Source organism: Neopsephotus bourkii, unplaced genomic scaffold (assembly GCF_033783945.1).
Source record: "Neopsephotus bourkii isolate Nb327-2 ecotype Australia unplaced genomic scaffold, CSIRO-AGI_Nbou_v1 NB_230, whole genome shotgun sequence".
NCBI classification, from domain to species: domain Eukaryota; kingdom Metazoa; phylum Chordata; class Aves; order Psittaciformes; family Psittacidae; genus Neopsephotus; species Neopsephotus bourkii.
The window spans coordinates 1,556,932-1,578,485 of record NW_026900740.1 but is presented as its reverse complement, the minus strand read 5'-3'; the positions used below and the strand labels follow the sequence as shown (position 1 = coordinate 1,578,485).

Genomic DNA, 21,554 nt, shown 5'->3' with positions numbered 1-21,554 from the left:
CCTGCAGTTCCCCACTCTGGCTCCCCAGGAGAGCTCAGGCAGGCTGTTGCCGCGTAGATATAACAACTTGCAGCACACAGGCTGCCTCTCCCCGCTCCCCGAGCCCCCCTTTCCCCTCGCCTCCCCCGTGCCGTATGTTCCGAAGCGCACTGCGTTTCCCAGCCCATGGATAACGAGCACGTACTCGGCCGCGCCGCTTTTATCCGGACCACGTCGCACAGTGCTTGTTGTGAGCCAGCTCACTGGAGTGCTGCCGGCCCTCCCCCGGGATGAGCCGGGATGAGCTGGGATGCACCAGGACCGGCGCGGCGCTGCCGGGAGCCAGCACCCTCCAGTACAGCCGGGAGCAGGGATGTGGGGCACAGGGATGGGCGCCTGGGCTAGCGCGGCTCAGGGATACAGGGACCTGCACTGATGCTGATGGGTTTAAGTTTCTAAATGTCAGACTGTATCATTTATGCCTTCATTTTTCTTCTTTATTTCAGCCATTATACAACCAGCCTTCAGACACCAGGCAATACCATGAAAACATTAAAATGTAAGTACTTGGCAATAAAGGCTATTTTAAATGTCAGGTTGGGCATTAGGCTGGAGCGGGAGGGATGCTAGCTCGTTCCCAGACCCCGATTAAAGCTGCTGAGGAATTGCAGGCATCCCTTTAGGGCTGGTGTTTTACTGCTCTGGGTGTCTGAAGCACAAACCTGCTCCAGTAGCCCAGCAGTTGGGAGCTGTAGCTTCAGATGGATGCTGAAGGTGCTGTTTGATGCTCTGAGGTGGGGTGGATGTGGGTCCTGGTCCATCTCTTGGTGTTTTCCCAGAGAACACTCACCTTGGGTGCTTTATGCTGTGTTTTGTGCATACTGAAGTATAAATCAGCTGCTGGTGTGCGTGTGTCTGTGTGGTTGCATGCAGGAAAGATGAGGTAAAATGAAAAGTTGCAATTACAGTTAGATTTTTGTGAAACACCTCTTGAATGTCTAATAACAACTGGCTGTGTCAAAGGTACTCAGCAATCATCTAATTTGACTTATCACCTCAATACACGATTTAATCATCAACCTGCACTGAATAACCACAGTGACTTCCTGAGCATAGGAGAAATACATCAGATAATGAGAGTAGCGGTAATTGTGATTATTGTTGGAAATCTAAATAGTCAAACCAGCTCTTGAAACTTTTATCTGCCTTTGAATGAACCAGTGATTGCTCTGAGCTGCTTGCAGTGTGTCTGTTTTGGTCCAGGCTTGGTCAGCTGGTGATTATCATCTTTAATAACCTGTTAATAATCTTGTGCTCTTCATTGGTGTGTTAATTGATGCCTGGGGATCATGGGGAAAGAGTTAAATGTACCTCTGTGCTGCTGCTGGGGTGTAGGTGCTCTCCATCCCCATCAGGGCTGTGGGGAGGAGGGTTTGGTGACGTGACCCTGCTGCTCGCTGCCCGCTCGGTTCCTGCTCCACCCAGAGCTTCCTGTGTCATCCAGGCAATGCACTCGCTGTGAAGCATTCAGACCCCACTGTCACCCCAAACCTTCCAGTGCCTTCAGGGCTCCTTAGTGGATCCCTGAGCACTCGTACTGCTGGTGCTGGGCATTCCCCATTTAGGAACCCCAAATAGGAGGGTTCTGGTGGGGTACTCAGTGCTGGCCTGGATGCTGTGTGTAAACACAAGGTGCTGCTATGCCGTGCGCTTCTGGGGCAGGGCAGCATCATGTCCTGGGGGTTGATGGGGAGGGCAAGCAGACGGAGAAATCGATGGGAAATGATGGCTTTTCCTGCAGCTGGAAATCCCGGTAGCTTTTTCCTTCCAGACATTTCCTTCTGTTGCTGATGCATTCACTCCAGTGTTTTGGGTTTGGCAGACATTGCCCCAGGTCTTGGGCAAGGACACCCAGTAGGTGACACTTCTGCTACAGGGACAGGCAGTGATGCCTGGCAGTGGGTCTGTGCTCCCTGCAGCTTGCAGCTCCCTGCTCTTGGAAGACTGTTTTGCTGTCAGTTCAGGTTATTGCTGGCTGATGAACCACCTCATACAGCACCAGGGGCCGGGCCAAGGATGTGCTCTCCATGTTGCTGGTTGTAAGTCACCCCTGGCACTGATGGTGTATGGCAGTCACTATCTCTTAGGGTCCCTGACCCCCTTCTTCTCTTGAAGGCCTCCATGGCCATCACAAGTCAGGCACTGAAGATGGCAGTTTCAAGCCAGTTGCTGGTTTTGCCCTTGAAAGAATGCGTTAAAAGTAGATCCAGACTTCACCCACTACCATTCCCCTGCCAATATTTGTGGGTTTGTGATCACATTTTCCTGTGATTTAGATTATTTCCTGTTCTTGGTTGCTGCCTGGAAGATGGGCACAAACAAGAGGGAACTGACTGCACGGGTCAGGAGGGAAACCCCATCAAACCAGCTTCCCATGCCATCAGAGCAGGTACTCCATCGCTTCCTTTGTAGGCATCTATAGGGTTGTCCTAACCCTGGACAGAGGGCAGCCCTCCCATGCGGCTGTAGTTGGTGGTGATAGACCAGGAGAGGTTGGAGCAGGCAGGTTTGGGGTTAATGTTCACTGTGATTAATGCTGCAAAAAATGGGAAGGAAACCACATGTTTTAATGAAAAGCCTCCATCTCCTCCTTGCAATTAGCTGCCTTCAGCTGGTTATTGATGCCAGCAGAGTGACTTTATGGATCTAGGTCAGCAAAAGGTCCTCGAGCGATCTGGGCTCCAGATGTCTGCTGCTTTGGACCATGGGCCTCTCTTGGAGGTCCTGGGGTCTGAACTGCAGTGTGCTACTTGTTGACGGATGTGCAGAGAAATCGGTGTGTCCTGTTCTCTCTGGTGTTCCTGCTGCACATAAAAGGATGTTTGGATGCTTGGGAGGAAGATGCAAAATCAAGATCTCCGAGTAAATAATAACGCAGGGACGTTGAGCAAGAGGAGAAGATGTTAAACTTCAGTGTTTTGACCAAGTCATGCTTGGATGTTCGTGACCTACAGCTGCTCTGTGGGCTGCATTTGAAGATACTTTCTGTTCTCTCCTTGTTCGTAATGTGTTTGTGCCTTTCTGCACTAGAAGAGCAGCTTCTGCTCTATAGCCTGAAGGTAGCTGTTTCAGCAGGAGATGGAGTAAACCCTTGCAGTGCTGGGAGGCATCAGCCAGATGCATTAGAGCAGCAGAAGGACAGCTGCCAGGACACCACAGGTTGTATTTGTAGTTGGATGCAGGTTGTTCTGAACAATTTCACCTTATGCAGATTTAGCCATGGTGAGAAAGCCTTTTGGCAGGTGGCTGGAAAACCATCCAGGTCATGATTGTGCCCACAAAACCTCACTGTATTTAGTGCTAAACAGCCACTGCTCCCACGTGAAGCTGGTTTGCAGCCTCGTACCTGGGCACAGGGGGATGGCCAGGCTGTCGCCTTTCACAAAGACCTTTATTCTTCTTTCAGAGCACTTCCTGGGGTGGATTTCTTTCCTCAGCTGGGTGTGAGTGTCAGTGGGAAGGCATTTGAATATCACAAAGCCAGAATTCCTCGATTTCTCTCCAGCGATGCTCTCTGCCTTGCAACACTAGTTTAATTCTTCCTGCTTGTTTGCTTTGCTTTTCAGCTGGGGTGAGTCACTTATGCTAACAGAGCTGACTGGGGAGTTAAGGGGAGAGTTTCTACTCCCACTAAAACGCTGCCTCTCTCTTATTTTCATGGAGGTTTATGGCCTGTCTCCTATTCAGTACAGTTAAAATTAATTTCATGCCCCAGTTCATTCCAGTGTTTGCAGCTTCAAAAGCTTTTAAGTCCTATTTAGCTGCCTCGCTGTGCTCTGTTACTGTCTGCTTGGGTCCCTTTGTTTCACCTGTGAGTGCAGGCTGTAAGCTAACATGGTTAATTTTGTATGCTGCATCTGCCACGTGAGCTCCGGCACCGCTGAGTGGTGTGTTCCAAAGACTTGACCTGGCTGTGATGGAAGCGTGGCCCTTCTGTTTGACATACCTGCTTTGTTGGAGGGAAAGGCTCTGCCACTCAATCCTCAAGAAAGAAGAGAGCAAGACAGCGTTTAGTGCCCTCATTTTCATAGGGAAGGGATGAGCTTTGCCCCCATAGCTAGCTTGGATCTTCCTTTTGGCTTTACAATGGACTGAGAAGTTCCTTCAAGGCCCAGACACAACTGGAGGCCACTTGAGTGATTCTGCATCACCCGAGGAAGTTGCAAAGGCCCTTTGCTGAAGCACAGCAGCAAATGCAGAGGATGCTTGTGCACCACTTAAGCACCAGTGCGTCTGGTCTGGGTCTCTCATTTCAGTGGTTTGCCAGCTGGATGTACAAGGATGAAAGCAGCTCTCCTGCCCTACCGTGGCAGTGATTGTACGTGTTCTCCAGGCTGCTGGCACCAGAGATGTGAACCTCCTTTCCTCGCAGTGTTTGAGAAATGACAAGATGTTGTTCACATGAGCAGGATCAATTCAATCACCTGCTGCCTACCTGTCTGTTCTCCAAGGGGGCCTTCATCTCTCCAGCAGGAGATTCCTACTCGGTCAGGCATGAAAAGCAGCCCGGTAGGACTCTCCTCCCCCCTTTGCTGAAGCAGTCATCTTGAAATCCCAGTCTGTGGGATTTGTGTTTGAAAGCGAAATGTGAGCTTCCGAGCCTTGACAAAGCGCAGGGAAGGAAAACTGAAAGCCCAGGGTAAGTACGTGCAAGGTGCTGTCCGCAGGGGTTGCTTTAAACCTTTCCTTCCGGAGCTGCTTGCTTTTCCACTGAAATGGAGAGATGTTGGGGGGAAGCCAGGCTGCATCCCCTCGAGATGCTTCGAGGGTGTTGGAGAACCAGGGCCTGAGGGTACAGTGAAAACAGATCAAGAGCTTGGTGTGATTTGATTCCTGGTGTGTCCACATCCAGCAGCAACAAAGCCGTGTGCGCTGTTACCGTTGGCACATCTGGGTTGCTCTCTGCAGCTGATAGCTTTTGATTTGCGGGGTGAATAAGGAGACTTTGCAGAATAAAAGCCTGAAGTCAGGAATCTCAGAGGTTTAGGGGCGTCTGAGTATCTTTTTCTTTTCCATATCCTCCCCGTTACCCTTCTCCCCAAAGAGCAGAGCAGCTCTGGCTTTCCAAATCACTTGTCACTCTGGAAAATTTAAGTGATCTTTTCATTACTGGCTGTTTAGGGGTTTTAGTAGCACTGTATTGCCTCTAAATTCATAGTTGAAGCCTGACATGTAGCACAAATGCTCTTCCAAACCCTGTCATTATTAATGCATTCTCTTTTGGGTCTTTTTATTAGTGCTTGTAGACATTTTCCTCATTAGAAATTCACCTAGCAGCTCCCCGCTCATCTCATTCAAGGTTTCTCATCTCTTTTATTCTCTGTTGGCATGCACTAGGGCAGAAGTATTACCTTGTGATGAATTACTAAATGATGGAGACACACACTGCAACCTTCTGCTGCCTTCTCTTGCCAGTAAAAAGCCAAGTACTGTTGTTTGGATGGGCTATCTTGCAGCACTTGAGTTTGCAGTGTCAGCTTGGGCTTCCAGGGAAAACAAAGGTGGCCACCAAAGTGCTTCTGCACTTGGACTTGTCTTGTTCTGGTCCTAATCTCATAGTGCTAAAGGGGATGGACATTCATTTCCAATCTCATGTTAAGGAGTGTGGAACTGCTGCCCAAAGGACTCACTTGAGCAGCTCAGGAGGAGCATCTTCCCAAGGAGGTGGCACCATGGGGACTTGGATGGGCTGTGCTGGGGGTCTGGCCAGGGCAGGCTCTGGTACCAAAGCACCCATGTTTGCTGAGACATTTCCTCCTTGGAGCATCTCACTGGCGTCAGTGTGTGAGCCACCAGGTGAATTAACAGTGCAAATTAGTTATATGAATTATAATTGTTAGTGAGTTATAGTGATGGCTTTGAGTGCATTTTGGACCTGCAGAGGACATGATTTGAGAAGCTGGGAGGCCTCCAATGGCTTCTTTCTGTTTGGGTGTTGTTTCTGGGCACAAACACAGCCCTCCTGGCTGCACATCCAGAGTTACAGCACTCCGCTCTCACAGGCACTAATGGTGCTGGGGGTTGAGTCCATCCCAGCGCAGGTCTCTGGGGTAAATCAGCTAAAGATCTGCTTTGCTTTTCATCCCCAGAAAGCATCTGTGACTATTGCAGGGAAACTGCTCCAAACAGCCGGCTTTCCCGGAATGTGCCCTGCCTCGGGGTTAATAGGTTGCAGTGTATTACCAGCTGGAGCTGTGTGCTCCGGCCATTCCAGAGCAAGCAGATGAATGAGTGCGATGACCCGTGAGCAGCGTGACCTGCTCCCTGCCCTCTCTGCAGGGTGTCTTGCAGCTAAGAGATGGGATGGGATCAGCCACTGCCCTGAGCTGTGGCTTGGGATCCTGGCATCAGGAATGGGCATACTGGGGGAGGGGACACAACCATTTCTGAACCCTGTCCACTGCCTCCTGTTTCACCTTGGAGCGTTCTCCTCGTGTCCCATGGTTTGCAGCTCTCCAGTCTCTCAGCAGTGCTTTGTTTGGCTGGAGTTGCAGGAGGCTCCTCTGTTTCCGACCCTCGCCTGCATGATCAATCTTGCTGTACAATGGCTTTGCCAGCTGCTCGCTGCCTCCTTCCCCGCCGCTCTTCGCAGGCTTGATCCCTACTTTGTTTGCACTGGCTGCCTGATGAAAGACGTTCCTGTGTAATGAAATACCCCTGATTAGTTCTGATCAAATAGCAAGCTTCCTTTCATCTCGCCTTGCCCCGGCTGAAGGTCTCTGCAGGCAGGCTCAGCCAGGTGTGCCTCGGCTCTTTGTACCCTTGGGAGTCTCATCCCAGGGCTCTGGCAGGGTCCACACGTGTGCACGCACTGCACCGACACGCATGCGTGCGCACCCATACTTTAGAGAGCACAGCCAAGTCGTTCGTGTGGACCCGAGCCAAGGAACTCACAAGTCACAGTTAGGGGTTCTCCCCTTGACTGGCTCCATTGTGAAAGCCAGAACACAGACCTGACCTCGTGCCCAGCCGGTTGAGGTGGCAGCGGCTGCTCCCACGGGGCTCCCATTGCTTTGCTCCGAGTGGGAGAGGTTTCCCCATGGCTCTGAGAACCACGCTCAGGTGTGGGGCTCACGAGTTAGGGTTGTGCAAGGATGAAAAGCTCTTGCAGCATCACTCCCCACATTACAGATGGTGTTTGAATCCTGCTTCCTGCGCTGCTGGGTTTGGTTTACCTTGGTTTACCTTACCTTTTACCTTACCTTGATCCCCGTTTCCTGTCAGTGCCTGTGGGGAAGTGCTGGGTGCTTGTGGGGCTGCCCCAGTCTCCCCACATGAGTTGTGCCCCATTTCAGATGATGGCTGGTACTGAGGCTCTTGCTGCACTTGTCCAGTTGATAGCTGGCCCCCAAAGTGAGGGACCGGATGCTGTTCAGAGCCTCTGCCACCACAGACTCTAAATGGGACTCTGATGTAGGGAAAACCACATGTCCCTGAGTCCATTCTGGGGACTGTGCCTGGGGTCTGCAGGGACTCACAAGGTGAGTGAAGGTCTGGAGAAGCTGTGGTGGTTGTGTCACCCCCATTGGCTGTTCTCCACTTCCCTGCAGAGGAGAGAAGGAGGAGGAAAAGCTCCTGTGGTGACCAGAGGGCTGGAATGGCTTTTGTCATGGAGAGTGTAACTAGATGCGGTGTCCTGACTTGGGAGAAGAGCTGCCTCCAGAGGGAAGGGTTAGACTGGGGCTGCGCTGCAGCAGGCAAGTGGGAAATACATATTGACCATGTCATTGCAGTGCTGGGGAGCGCTGTGTGAAACTGAGCCCACCAGAAAGCTCTTTCCCCATAGGTACACAGGGAGCTGAGGAGCCCAGGGCAGAGATGCAGATGATTAGATGCATTGTTGATGACGGGGATGGGAATGGGACGCCTGGCAGGCTCCGTGTCCCACTGCAGCCACCCCAGCCTGCCTGAGCATCACAAAGAGCCCGCATGTCCTCCTGACCCAGCGCAGTGTGACTGTGCCAGCCCCAGCAATACTTCAAACTGTCCACAAGAGTCACTGTTGCTTTGTCTAAGGAGCCTCCCTCCATTCCTCCTGCCTGTGAACTGCCTCATTTCCTCACCCCGTGTTCAGGTCTCCATCCATGGAGAGAGCAGCATTGCAGGCGAGGATGAAGGCTGCCGAGGAGGACGATGGAGGGTGGTTGATGTGCTGCGAGAGTGACCTTTCCCATGTGCTCTTCCACACGGGTTATTCCTGTGCAAGACTCCAGCAGACAGCCCTTACCTTCCCTGGGCTGGGCTCTTTGATGTGCTCAGGGAGCACAGTGTGTGCTTTGGAGACCGGTGGCCCGAATTAACCTCTCTGCAAATGGTTTCCAAGTAACAGCAACACATGCAGCAAGATAAACTGCCAAGCCGATTTATATTTACCAAGATTGTGTTAACCTTTGAGAGGTTGACCTCATGCAAAAAACAGCAACCAACAAACCCCAAAGATGAAGTGGCAAAAACATTTAGGGCATAAGGGGGGGTGGTTGTTGTTGTTTTTAATGCTTTCACTCTGATTGCTTCAGCCTTGGTGGTGGTAAACATAAACCTGCTTTCAAGGCAGTCCTGATTTTTGCAGCTGTGGAGCCATTAAATCTTTGCCTGTATTAGCACTTTCAAGGTCAGCCATGATGCAAAACTCAAGGCAACCCATCAGCTGTGTGAGAGATGCTAATTGTCTTCATTTACCCTCCTGGTTCCTGCTAACAGACCCAGCAGCAGGGTGTCAAAGCGTCCCCCCCCCTTGCTGCTGAGTGTCACCCAGGTTGAGGTAGGGAGGACAGGGGTTGATTTGGCTGTGCTGGCCCCTTTGGTGGGGGACATCCCACACATGATCATCGTGTGGCTTGATCAGAAAACCTTTGTGGATCCAGGTCTGCCCTGCAGGAGGCATCAGCCCCATCACTTGGCTGTGCCTTCTGCTGGTGCTGCTTGGAAGTGGGAGTAGATCTGGGGCTGAGAGGCTTGAGCTGGGGATCCTGGAGTCTGTTTCTAGCTGGGTAGCTGGTGTTTTCCATCTGTTGGAGAGTTACGAGTGCCACTTGCTAGCGCTGCCTTGGAAGGTCTATTTTTGCACCAAAGCATTGAAGGTGAAGTCAGAGGGAATGAAGGTGTGCAGCCCAGGCAGTGGTCAGTGACCTTGTATGCATCCCGTACCTCTGGTGACTAATGAAGAGGGGCAGACTGAAGTTACAAAATCCAAATGGTACTATTAAGAACTAGAATTAAGCCTGATATTTTTCCTCCTTGATAAACTAAGAATTGTGATGCTTTCTGTAACGTTCTCCATCCCCAAATTTAGCCAGTGCTGCCCCCAGTCCTCTCTCTAAGACCCTCTGCCACTTCCCAACCCTTGCTGCTGCTGAGGTTTAGGGATTTATGGGGGAAGAGGGTGTTTTCTCCCTTCTCCATTAGGCAGGCAGGGAGGGGAATGAGGAAGGAGCAGGGATGTCTTTTCAGTCTGCTAAATCCTGCAGAACGTGCCTACATGAGGCTGTTAAGCTCCTGATCAGTAATTACACACTGCAGCTCTGCCTTTAATCGGGATAAGAGACTTAAGGAAACTCCTTTGCCCCTGGTCTCTACCTTTTACCTAGAGATTTTATTGCTGTGGATAACAGTAACAGGAACAACAGCAGGAGACTGGGTTTGTGTTAGGCTCTGGGTGCTCATGCAGCCTTTCCAGCTCCCTTCTGCTTTGGGGCTGCTTCTCTGTGAGCAATTATGTCATGCTGTCTGTAGCAAGTAGGAAGAGGAGACCAGGGGGTGTCTGGGCAGACGCTGGGTTGGTTGTGGTTGCAGTGGCCAGTTTCTCTCTTGAGGTCCTCATTCTGCAAGGGGCTGGTTTGTTTGCAGTGGTGTTAGGCACAGCTCCAAGAAAGCAAGAAGTTAGGAGATCTGTGATGCAAGCCCTGCTGCAATCCTGCCTCCTTATCAGCACCTTGGAGCCCCCAGGGTGCATAACCCCTTGGGAGGGTGCGTGTACTGACAGCTCCATCACTGCTGGCCCTGGGGACAGGGGCACAGGGTGGCCTCTTATTTGGAAAGCCACCTCCTGCCATGCAAAGCTTGGCCTCAGCCCCCCAACTCTTTGGACCCCATTGGGTTTTGCACATCAAAATGTGAAGTTAGCCATGAAACAGCCTGGTAAATACAGCACGTGGTAAAGGTTTGCAGAACTGGGAGTGTATGGATGTAATGCTCAACTTCAGTCCTGGCTTTACCAACAGATGTGGGTGAGGTCCCCAGATAACCACATTTGCTGCTCTGAAGTCGATGCAATTCCAAGTTAAGGTGGAAAGCTGCACTGCAAACTCCCTTGGGAGTGGGGAGAGCCAGGCTTTGGATTTGAGCTGCCTCATTAATCAGTTCTCATCTTTTCTTTCTCTTTACAGAAACCAGGCAATGCGGAAGAAGTTAATTTTGTACTTTAAGAGGAGAAATCATGCTCGCAAGCAGTGGGTAAGCGATTCCCTTAGACTTTACATGTTGTAAGCAACGTAATTTATTATGTGAGAAAGAAAAGGACATTTCCCAGCAGAGAGGTGCTGGAGCTCAGTGCTTTGCTTGCTGCATTGCTGTGGCATCTCTTATGCTTAAAATAACTTGGAGAAAGGAGAGGTCCCTGATCCTGCTGCAGGCAGCACCTGCCTCCCTGTGGAGACAACACTTGGGGTTGGCTTAATCACAGCGAGCCCTTCATTGATCTCAGTGAGACTATTCACAACATAAATGTCTATTTTGTGAGTAATTGAACCCAAAGAGAGGTGTGAAATGAGCTGACTCTGCTTCCAATAAATGGTCTGAAGCCTGATCTGACTGTTTCCAGCTGACCACAGGGCAATGTTCTAGGAATTCGTGGTTTAAAACAGAACTCCAGCTCTGGACCGGTTTGTTTCTAGGCGGCTTTGCCTGCAGGATAGTTCCAGCATCCTTCAAGAAGATGGTTCTTGGTTAACTAAGGGGTAAGGTGGAGTTTATTATGAGACTTCAGAGGCATTTGTTGCAAGTGCCAGGTAAATAGAGGAGAAAGTTAAAGTGGGATATACAGAATTATACATTTTTGTTGCCTGCAGGAGTTGCCAGCAGGAGCTGGGAGGCAAAACCAATGCAGAAGGGGAAATAGAACCCCAGACTGGTTTGAGTTGCAAGGGATCTGAAAGCTTATCCAGCTCCAACCCCCTGCCATGGGCAGGGACACCTCCCACTAGAGCAGGTTGCTCCAAGCCCCTGTGTCCAACCTGGCCTTGAGCACTGCCAGGCATGCCGCAGCCACAGTTGCAGAAGGAACCAAATGCCAGAAGCAGGCAATGGTCCCACCAGGAAGGTGGATTTTTCCATGCAGGGTGATTCAGCTCAACGCAGGGCTTCACATTTTATGTGGAAGATGCAAATACTGGTTTCTGCCTCGGTCTCACTGCTCTGGAGCAGGCTCAGGCGCTGGTATTGCCAGTGGTGCAGGTCAATGGCTTCAGTGCTGGTTTTGGACACAAGTGCTCTGGCTTGGAGGAATTGCTGGAAAAATTCAGAATAATAAGCCTGGGAAGTGGTTTGAAGGCCCTGCCTTTAAAAGCAGCTTTCAATGCTGACATTTCTGAGCCAGCAATCACATTATTTTCTTATTTATGGTGAAAAAGGCATGTTCCTTTCCTTTCCCATGCTTCATTCCCCCCCATTTTATAGCAGTCTTCCAAAAGCCACAGATCCTGCACTCCAAAGGCTTGGTTGTGTCTCCCTTATGTGTCCAAATCCATGATGAAACTTCTCCCAGGTTTCTAGCAGGGGGCTACAGGCCTTGATGAAGCATGGGCACGGGTGCTGCTCAGGGCGCCTCGCTTGCCACTGCTGAGGACTGTTGTGGGAAGCGGATTGATATTCCCTTCCTCAAAGCAGGGGTTGTAAAGCACCGTGTGGCTTTGCTAGAACCCAAAGGGAAGTGCCCAGGAGCTGCTTTCTGGTTGAAGCAGCCTGTTCCTGCGCTAAATCTGGAGTGAGCCCTTCTGTTGTGAATATCAAGGAGCTGGGGGAAAAGGTTTAATGAGGCTGCAGGAGCACGGTTCCTAAAATACGGCGTGCGCTGAAGTCGCCTGTCATGCAAAATAGGTGCATTTCTGCCAGCCAGTTTATTCAGTGTCCTTGAAAGGGGATTTTTCAGTTTAGGGAAGCATTTTGCCTATTCTACAAAATAGGCAACATACGGTTGCTGAATTTGCAAAGTGAATGCATTTGCTGATTCTGTTTGCAAAATGGGTTCGCTTAGCTATTTTTCTGCCTGTTTTGTAGCAGACCCTATTTTTAGCAAAGCCCATCTACGTGCCAGTGTTTCTTTCTGGCTCTTTTGCTTTCTGGGGTGTTATCACTGCCCAGGGCTGGCTGGAGCAGGGTCAGAGCTTGGTCTCAATAGGGTCTAGCCCTGGAAGCCCCACTAGAGGATGTGTTCTTCCTTCCTCCTGCCTCCACTGAGGTTGGTTGATGGAATTGCCATCAGAGGGGTGATGCTGCAGAGAGAGAAGGGCAAAGGGAGATGTTTTGAGTATAAGGCATTTATCCCTACCAGCCAGGGAATGAAAACCGTGGGGCTTGTATAGGGATTGGACTGGTTCCTCCTGTTACCTTCACTCTTCCCCTCCTCTCCGACGAGCTGCTCCGTTCCCTGGAGCTGTGAGAGCGTGGGCTGCGGGAGGGCTCGGGCTTGGCACAGCCTACAAACTGCCTTCAGCTGCTATGGCAGCGTTACTATTCATCCATTTTTAGACATGCATGTCAAGTCCGATTTGGCTTGCCATCACTTACTTGTGTGATTGAGAGGCTGATGGATGGGCTGGTGAGCCCAGGCGGGAAGGGGGGCAGAGGAAGCACCGATGCTAAAAGCTGGCACAGATGATTGCTCAGGAATGGACACACTCGCTTAAGGCTGCTCAGAGGATGCTTAAAGAAGAAGGAATAGACTCCTAAAGTGCTTGACCAGGAGCTTCTCCTGGTGATTGAGCTGTGAAGATCTGGGGAATGCACAGTGCTCTAAGGTGCCTGTAATCTTGGCTTTCAAATGATGGCAAAGATTGCAGAGAGCCTGTATCCCAGCTGGACCAAAAAGCACTGGACAGGGATGCTGCAGCCCAGCCCCGCTGTGGTGGGGTTTGAAGCTTGTGTGGCAGGGAAGATCTCTTTGCCCCATGATGGGAAGGGGCTTTAAGAAAGCAGATACGAGCCAGAAGTGCTCAGCCAGTCCATAACAAAGCCACGCTCTGCAGGGCTGAGGTGTGTGAGTGGGGGAGCTTTGGTCCTGCCCACCCTGCTGCTGGGGAAGTCAGCAGCGTGACGTTGATGTTGCTTTTTCTATCTGCAAATACGAGTTCCTGAAAAGAGGAATTCTGCATCAAGCTCTCATCGAGTTGTCCCAGAGAGCGCAGGAAAAGGAAGCAAAGGAACCAGCAGTGAAGCAGCCTGGCAGCTGTGCCAAGCGGCAGCGATGCGGGACCCAGCACCAGCTCGTTCCCACGGGGAGCAAAGGACCTTTCAAAGCTTCTCACCAGGCCAAGCCCTCCTGGTGCTGGGCTGTCCCCTGGCTGTGCCACGGGCTGGCACACAGCACAGAGCACCCGCTGCATCCCAGCACCCAGCCTTCATACACTTTGCAGGGTATTTTTAGCCTCTTCCGAATGCGATGCTCTGAAAGCAGGAGGCTGGAGCAGATTTGCTGGCAGGGTGGGAGCTCTTGTGTTCAGGGGGCTGAGAGTATCACTTCGGGAGGGGTAGGAATGCAGCAGCTGGGATTTCTCCGAGCTGTTGGCATTACCTATAGTGTGAGATTTCCCTTGGTGGCATTTAGGCCATTTTTATTCTTGCTCTCATTCCTCACTTTCATTTTCTGGCTGTTTCCTTCAGCTCCTCTAGCCAAAACCCAAGCATCTCCTGTGCATGCGTGTGGGGCAGGAAAGCCTCTGGCTCTGGGTGCACAAATGGGAGTTAGTTTATTTGAGGGAGGGAATGTTAGTCTGCATCAGGTTTCGGGTTTGAGGAGTTTTGTCCACCCCACGTTATTGTTGAGGTGCCTCCAAAGGGCCATGGGGATCCCAGGATGTGTTGCTGCGCTTCAGTTATTGCCTGTTCCAGTGCTGGTCCCGAGCTGCCTGTTCTGGAAAGCAGAACGGGGTGGGTGGGAGGCGACCTGGGGTTTGCCGCTGATGGTTTTGCAGTGACATCTGCTTTCACTTCCTGATCTGGGGCCTACAAGGCATGCGTTTCACTCAGAATGAAACCCTAAAACCCCCTCCGGTCACCCAGCTGCCTTCACGTGAGGATGTACACCGTCACTCTGTCACTGCTGTCTCCTTGGTGTGGACCTTGCCTGCATGTGGGCATTCTCCTCCAGGAAGAGAGTGGCCAGAGGAGGCAGGAGCAGTTAGGGGCTTGTCTGGGCAGGTGTTTTAAGTGATATTTCAATGTCATGGTTATCGGGCCAGTCCTATAAATATGAGGGAGAAGTGCAGTGCTGGACCTGTGTTGGGTGGCTGGCCATGAGAATGTCACCCAGAAGGACCTGGCATGGAAACCCCATGCAGAGCCTGGGTTTGCCATCAGTGGGGATGTGCTTATCCTGCTCCTGGGCCTAAAAGGAGGAGCAGCAGCTGGAGAAATGCTCCTGCTTTGCAGGATGGTGGAGGAGCTGATGGCATCACCACGCTGCATGGCCTTGGTCAGCCACACTGCAGGAGCGTCCTGGTTCACCAAAGGTGTTGGGGCTGGAAGGGAAAAGCCTTGAGGGTGCCTGATGGCCTGTTTTGAGCATTCACCCTGGGTTTGATCACAGGCCCTGGAGCGTGTCCTAATGAACCATATTCCTTTAAGCACCATGACTCACGCTCAGCGTGAGCAGCCATGGAGGGACAGGCCTGGAGGAGCTGCCCTTCCCAGGCAGGCTCCTGAGCTCCCCCTCTCCCTCTGCCCCTTCAGGAACAGAAGTTCTGCCAGCGCTATGACCAGCTGATGGAGGCCTGGGAAAAGAAAGTGGAGCGCATTGAGAATAACCCCCGGCGCCGTGCCAAAGAGAGCAAAGTGCGGGAGTACTATGAGAAGCAATTCCCGGAGATCCGGAAGCAGCGGGAACTGCAAGAGCGCATGCAGAGGTTAGAGGAGAAGCGGTAGGAAGGGGCTGAGCTGGTATCAGACAGCCTTTCTCTTTTCTATGGGCATGGGCATGGGGTTTGTTGGCGGGAGGAGCGGGCTGGGGTGGCTGTCAGTCCCGTTTCTCCCTGTCTGCTCAAAGCAGGACCCAGCAGACGAGCAGCTTTGCCACCTTTTCCCTAGCACAGGGCCAAAAGAGAAGGAAGAATGGCAGGAATGTGGTTGCCTGTGTCCCCTCTGCTGCTGACCTCCTGGCTCGGCACACTGGAGCAAGGGGCAGGTCTCTTGTGTTAGCACCTGGCTAGGACAGTGCTAACTGTTGCCGTAGTGGTGGGCCCAAACTAAGATGTACCAGACTTGCAGATGCATTTGATCATGTTGGTTATTTAATACATATGTATGCTTTGATCAGAGCATGTAGAAGTTACAGAAATGACTACAAACGATAGGAAGAGAGCAGAATGTCCTCTGTCTCCCCCATCCCCTGTCCAGTTTTTGCTCCTCATTGGAAGCACAGTTTGAAGTCACATTATTTTGTGCCAGGAGGAGACATGAATCCATGATCTTGCTGAAAACTCTCCATCCTTCCCATTTGAGTCCCAGGATCTTGCCCAGGGACAGCTGATGAGTGCAGAACCCAGACCCCCTATCCCAACACCTCATCTTATGCCCCACTAACAGCCAGATGGGTCCAGACTTCCTAGTTAGTGGCTTTATTTTGTCTTAAAGAGATGGGGAGAAATGGTACTGGGAAAGAAATGTTTAAATTTGCTACCTGCTTGATAAGAGAAGTTTTAATTCCATGGGGCGTGTGGCTGTTACATTGAATGATACTGGGGAGGGGGGTGTCAGTGGCTGGTTTTGATTTAAAAGTTCCCACAGCATTTGCAAACCAGATGCAGTTGCATCGGTACTAATGGCTTGGTGGTAACACTGATGCCACTGCTCCTGTGGTTCGATGAGCAGGATAAAATATGGGGAAGTGTATGGCTGGGTATGAAATGCCTTCTGTTGTAGCATTCCAGGAGGTCAGCACAGGTAAGGAAGGTGGTTTGAGGCTCTTGTCCTGTGAGCCCTAAACCTGGGCATCATGGGGAACAGTGCTTTGGGAGCCCATGGGGCTCCAGCAGGCACCATTCCTGCAGCATGGGATGAGGTGGTACGGGTGGGGTGTTGGATATGGCCATGGTGGAGGTCAGCAAGGGAGACAACAGAGCCATTGAGTTGTCACAGATGTGGTTTGCTGCTTATGGAATGGAGCATCAGTGTCTTGAGTGTTTCACTGCCCTTTCCCAGCAGGGTAGGACAGAGGGGCAGCGGCGGGCTCTCCATGTCAGCTGCACGCAGCGAGCATGAGGTGTCAGAAATCATCGACGGGCTCTCAGAACAAGAGGTGAGACTGGGTTGTCCATTTTCTCCTCCTCTTCACTCCTCACTCCGCTCTTCTCTGAGGAAGACAAGAGCGCACTGCCAGGTCCCATGGGGAAATCAGATACAAATCCCACTCAGTTCAGGCCCTGCTGAGGCTGGGGAGGTTGCTGTGATGCCTAATACGCTTTCTGGACAGGATCCAAAGTGAGGTGTTCATTTAATACCCAGCAGCATCTCTCCAGCCACCCAAGACAGGTAACAGGGCTGTGCAATGGTTCTGCAGTACCTAAACACGGAGCAAAGCACCCCAGGAGCTGGTGGTCAGTGGGTAGGATTTGTCAGCATTAAACTGCCTCTTTGGGACCTGAAACCTCAGGATGCTGGTCTTCTGGGTAGCATCCACAATGACCTCCTGACCATTGGTTTAAACTGGAATTGGAGGTGGGAAGGGAAAGGAAGGGGGCCAGCACCCTGGCTGCCGGGTGGAGGGGTTTTTCTGTTTCATTTCATTTTGTTTTGAATGGGTTGTGTGGCTCGACACAGGGGAATCCTATGGAATGAATGGTTTGTACGTGAGCCAGTTGGCCCACATCTTCTGGGAGTGCTCCATTCATCTTGAAACATCCCCATGACCTTGGCTTCGTTTGGATCTGGTTTCACAAGGGTTCCACTCTCTTGGCACGGCAGCGAGCTGCAGTGAATGGATTGCATTTGGGAGGGGAGAGCAGCCCTTGCCCAGCACTAGCTGAGATGTTTGCAGCCTGTGCACCACGGGTCGCTCCCTGCCCTGGTTCCCGGGCAGTTTGCTGTAGCCAGTGAAGGCAAGGACCTGGAGGACAGGGATCCCGCAAGCAGAGAGAAATTTCACAGCTCTGCAGAGGTCATGGCCAAGAGGAGCGTTAGAGGATTGCCTCCAAGTGTGCCTCCTGCCCAGTGAGTGTGCTGCTGAACGGCACGCTGCTAGCATCCTGCTGAGCACAGGGCACTGCTGTGCTTGTCTCCGAGGAGCTTCCAGCCCTTCCATAGGGTTGGAAGGAGCAGGGAAGTGAGAGCCAGGGAGCATCGCTGGTGGCAGAGGCCAGCTCTCTGCCCCAGCATGCTGCTGGAGAGGAGCAAGGTCTGGCTGCCTGCTGCAGGGTGTCTCTGCACCCTGACACCCTTCCTGCTGCAGGCAGTGCTCTTGCCTGCTGCCTCTGCCTGTCCTGGCTTTCTCCTTTTGGCTGGGGCTCTCTGCGGCTGCCAGGGTAGATGCTCTGGCTGCAAGCTGTCCTGACCTCCCACAATGAGATGACACCCCCAGGGCATCTGAGCAGATGGTTGCTCAATGGGAGGTGTCCCAGCGAGGACAAGGAATGTGATGGGATGAGTTGAAGCGTTCCTGTGTGTGCAGAGAGCTGTGTTTTAGGAAGAGGAGGATGGGTCTGATCAATCACAGCAGGGAAGCAGAGTGGTGCTGGGCAGGCCTGGTTGCAGGAAGGATTGGACATTACTGTCCTCCCAGGAGCTAGCATCCAGCTGTAGATTAACATAACAACACTTGAGACCTGGCCTTCTGGGGTTAAAGGCTGGAATTCATGTCTGACCAGTGCCATTGCAGGTGACAGCACTCAAAGGGATGCTGCTGCTAGCGAAGAGGGTGGTCAGAGCATGCCCCTGTGCCAGGGGACCAGCTGAGGGGACAGTCCCAGCGTTCAGGCAAGGGACAGCAGAAATGAGACACCACATTGGCCACTCTGTTGCAAATACTTAAGGAAACCAGTGTGCCCAGTCTGTCCTGTCCTGGTGTGCAGTCAGGGCTCTGGATGAACTTTGTGCTTGAATAGGATGGAATAAAGGCGTCAGGTTATGTCCCGGGGTGTTGCAGTGAGAGGAAAGACAGGAATGATGGCCCTGTTGCAGTGACACTTGAAGCCTCCTAGAACCAGATTAGGTTTCCTGTGGAAGGGAAGCACTACATCTCCTCTGCTCTCCCTTTCAACAGGCTTTGAGAGCTGACCTGCTTCCCTTGGGATTTGGGGTGGGGGGCTGAACCCCTCCATATGGCCATGGGTTTGGGGTTTGCATTCCCTGTGCTACCTCTGCTCTGATTTGTCTTGGTCATGGTCAGGAGCTTTTTTGCTTAAGTCAGACATTTCCACACGGTATCTTAAAGCCTTTTATTTCAGACTGAAACATTCATTATTTCCTGGCTGACAGCAATAGCCTCTTTCAGCATTTCATTTACAATTACTCCAGCAATAAAGCTGTCTGATGCTTGCTTTTGAATTCTCCTGTTCCTCCGCCCGTCCTTTCCTCTCGAACATCTGTCCCCTTCAGTCCCCACGGGCCCATGGTGCTGACCAACTGTTCTCTCTGCTTTCCCCACAGAACCTAGAGAAGCAGATGCGCCAGCTCGCTGTCATCCCACCCATGCTCTACGATGCTGACCAGCAGCGCATTAAATTCATCAACATGAACGGCCTCATGGATGACCCCATGAAGGTCTACAAGGACCGGCAGGTGATGAACATGTGGAGCGAGCAGGAGAAGGAGACCTTCCGGGAAAAGTGAGTGCAGCCCATACATCTCTGGGTGTAGCCCTTGGGAAGTGTGGACAGGACCCATGCAATGCTTTGGCCAGGGCCCCAGTGCACTGAGATGTGGATTTCCCAAGGAGAACAGATTTCCCCCAGGAATACAGTCGTAGTCTGTGCTGCCTTGGGCCTGGGCACAGAGTGATGCACCTGCACAGAAACCTCAGGCCTTTCTATATGGTTGGTGTGATTGTGTGCCCAAGCAGAGCTGCTGCTCATGGGGAGAACTAGAAGTTTCTCTGCCTCTGCATCCCCATCAGCCAGTTGAAGGATAACGCCAGTGAAACCCGGTGCTCCATACGCTCATCTGGTTTTGGGTTTGCATGCTGTCCTTCAGGCACTGGGTGTCCAGGGGGATTCTCAGGGCTGTCAACATCCAACTCCCCCATGTAGACCCCCTCAGGCTGCAGCTTCCAGCTGGTACCGGTCCCTCGGTGCTCCATCCTGCTGTCTGCAGGATTTGCCACCAGCTGCTGTTTCCATGGATGCATTCCCATATCAGACACATGCAAACTCTGGCTGCAGTGCTTCCTCCTGTTTGCAAGCAGTGCTGGAGAACAGCTTCACTTTGTCAACTGAGATCACTTGGGGGATTGCTGATCCCTTCCCTTGGGTACCACTGTGCTGTCAGCCAAGCTGTGGGTCCCAGCTTAGCCTCACATCCAGACTCCCCTGTATCTCGTAGCCCAGTGGGGGCCCAGGTTGGAGGACCAGAGCATCCTTGGTACCTCAGATGTCCTGTATGTGTGTGTGAAAACACTGCTGTGAACATGAGGGATGTGGAGGTATGTGGGTGCATCACAGCCACCTCATCCCTTGCAGCAGCGCTTCCTTGATCTGGCCTCCATACGATGATGGGGTAGCTCCATGGGTAACAGCAGGCCCACAGCCAGCCATGCTGGAAGCTTCTCCGTGTCCGGGAACCCTCCTCCTGTCCCTGCTTGTGACGACTCCTGTTTGCTGCTGAAATAACTAATTGCCAAGACAGACCGAAAGAGAACAAAACAAGCAAACCGCCTCCAAGCCTTTGGTAGAGGAGAATCCTCATTGCTAATTAGCCTTAAAATGTGACACCCCAAACAGCAAGGCTTGCCCACAAATGACGCAAAGACTAATTACTTGGTCTTTAATGGCGGGGCCGTGCCTGCCTAATGGGGTTGGAAGAATCCACACCCAGCTCATGCATCCTGCTGTGCACGGTGGTTTCTGTGTCATCACCGTGGGTGATGCAGAGCTTGAGGCATAAATACAGCAGGATTTCAGGGCTCTCACAAAGCTCATCTGAAGAGATTGGTACTTAGGAGCTGTAAGGAGGGCCATGGGCCCTGGCCCAGCTCCCGCCCCCATCCCAGTGTGCGGGTAGCTGAGCTGCCTGGTGTGCTGTTGCTTCTAGCCTGGGTTTTTAAAGTGAACCAGACTTGTGTCATCTGTGATTGTGACCCAGAGCTGGCCTCTTCCTGAGACCATGGAAACCTGATGTAACCTTTTACTCAGCCTTCATGGTGAGGGCTCTTGGAGAAAGCAGCCAGGCACTGCAAGGCTGACAAGCTCCAGGCCTGAACTATCGTAGCTGTCAAAACATAACCACGAGGAAGAGTCTGATTTGATTTGCTTCTGGGCAGGATTTCAGGTCTCTCTATTGAGAACTCATCGCCAGGGGGGCTGTGGTTTGCTGGTGGAGGCTCTGGTACCCCTTGGTCCTGCTCAGGCACCAAGGCCTTGTTGTGCTGGGCACCATAAGAGCACAACATCCATCCTTGTTATGGGGACACAGTCTGGCTTATGAAAAACAACGTATTGTTGTCTGCATGGCTCACAAGGCTGTGTTAGCATCACTGATAACATGGCCTTGAAAACCCCGTCTGTTGGTTTGTGCTGGGTGCCTCTCCAGCTCTGTGCTCTCATCCCAGCCTGTCTGAGCAGCCCAGCTCTTATCTTTCCCCTCACCCCCAGCATTTCTGGTTGCTTTTTTCTCATTCGCATGTTTTGGGGGGATCTCTCTTGGTGTCTGTGTTATATCTGGGGGGGTGAGTTTTACCCTTCAAGTGATAGAAAGGCCACAGTTGCCTGTGGGATAGAGACTGGTGACCCCGTTAAAAACCCAGACCACAGCTCACCCACCTCTTCCCTCTGATCCATTTCCATGGGGCATAGAGCAGGTAGCACCAGAGAGCTGACAAACCACCCGTGCCACACTGGCCACTCTGCTCCTGTGGGCAAAGCCCATGCTGGTGGCAGCTCTGGAGCAAAGTCACCACTCACCAGGCTCCTCGTGCTTTGGTGATGCAGTGGTTAACCATCCTCCTGCCAGCACCAGCACCTCCTGCCAAGAGCTCGCTGGCCTGAGGTGCTTCCCCACCAGCTAAGCAAAGGGGTTTGTTGGAGGAGACATCTCTGTGCCTGGGGACATCTTCCCGCAGCGGGTGATGCACCCTCCTGGGCTGCCGGAACCAGGGG

The 21,554-nt window shown here is 52.0% G+C and overlaps 1 protein-coding gene across 9 annotated transcripts in view; it reads left to right on the top strand.

Moving 5' to 3' along the window:
* The window catches only part of NCOR2 (nuclear receptor corepressor 2), a 160,202-nt gene that overhangs the window by 64,051 nt on the left and 74,597 nt on the right, over window positions 1-21,554 (top strand). For 4 of the 9 annotated variants that reach the window (XM_061344672.1, XM_061344676.1, XM_061344675.1 and 1 more), the window contains exons 7-11: window positions 486-538; window positions 10,425-10,491; window positions 14,983-15,170; window positions 16,450-16,546; window positions 18,892-19,070. In XM_061344672.1, coding sequence (XP_061200656.1) covers window positions 486-538; window positions 10,425-10,491; window positions 14,983-15,170; window positions 16,450-16,546; window positions 18,892-19,070 — 584 coding nt within the window. The remainder of the gene's footprint in view (window positions 1-485; window positions 539-10,424; window positions 10,492-14,982; window positions 15,171-16,449; window positions 16,547-18,891; window positions 19,071-21,554) is intronic. The other 5 variants (XM_061344678.1, XM_061344674.1, XM_061344677.1 and 2 more) reach the window with 3 other exon arrangements.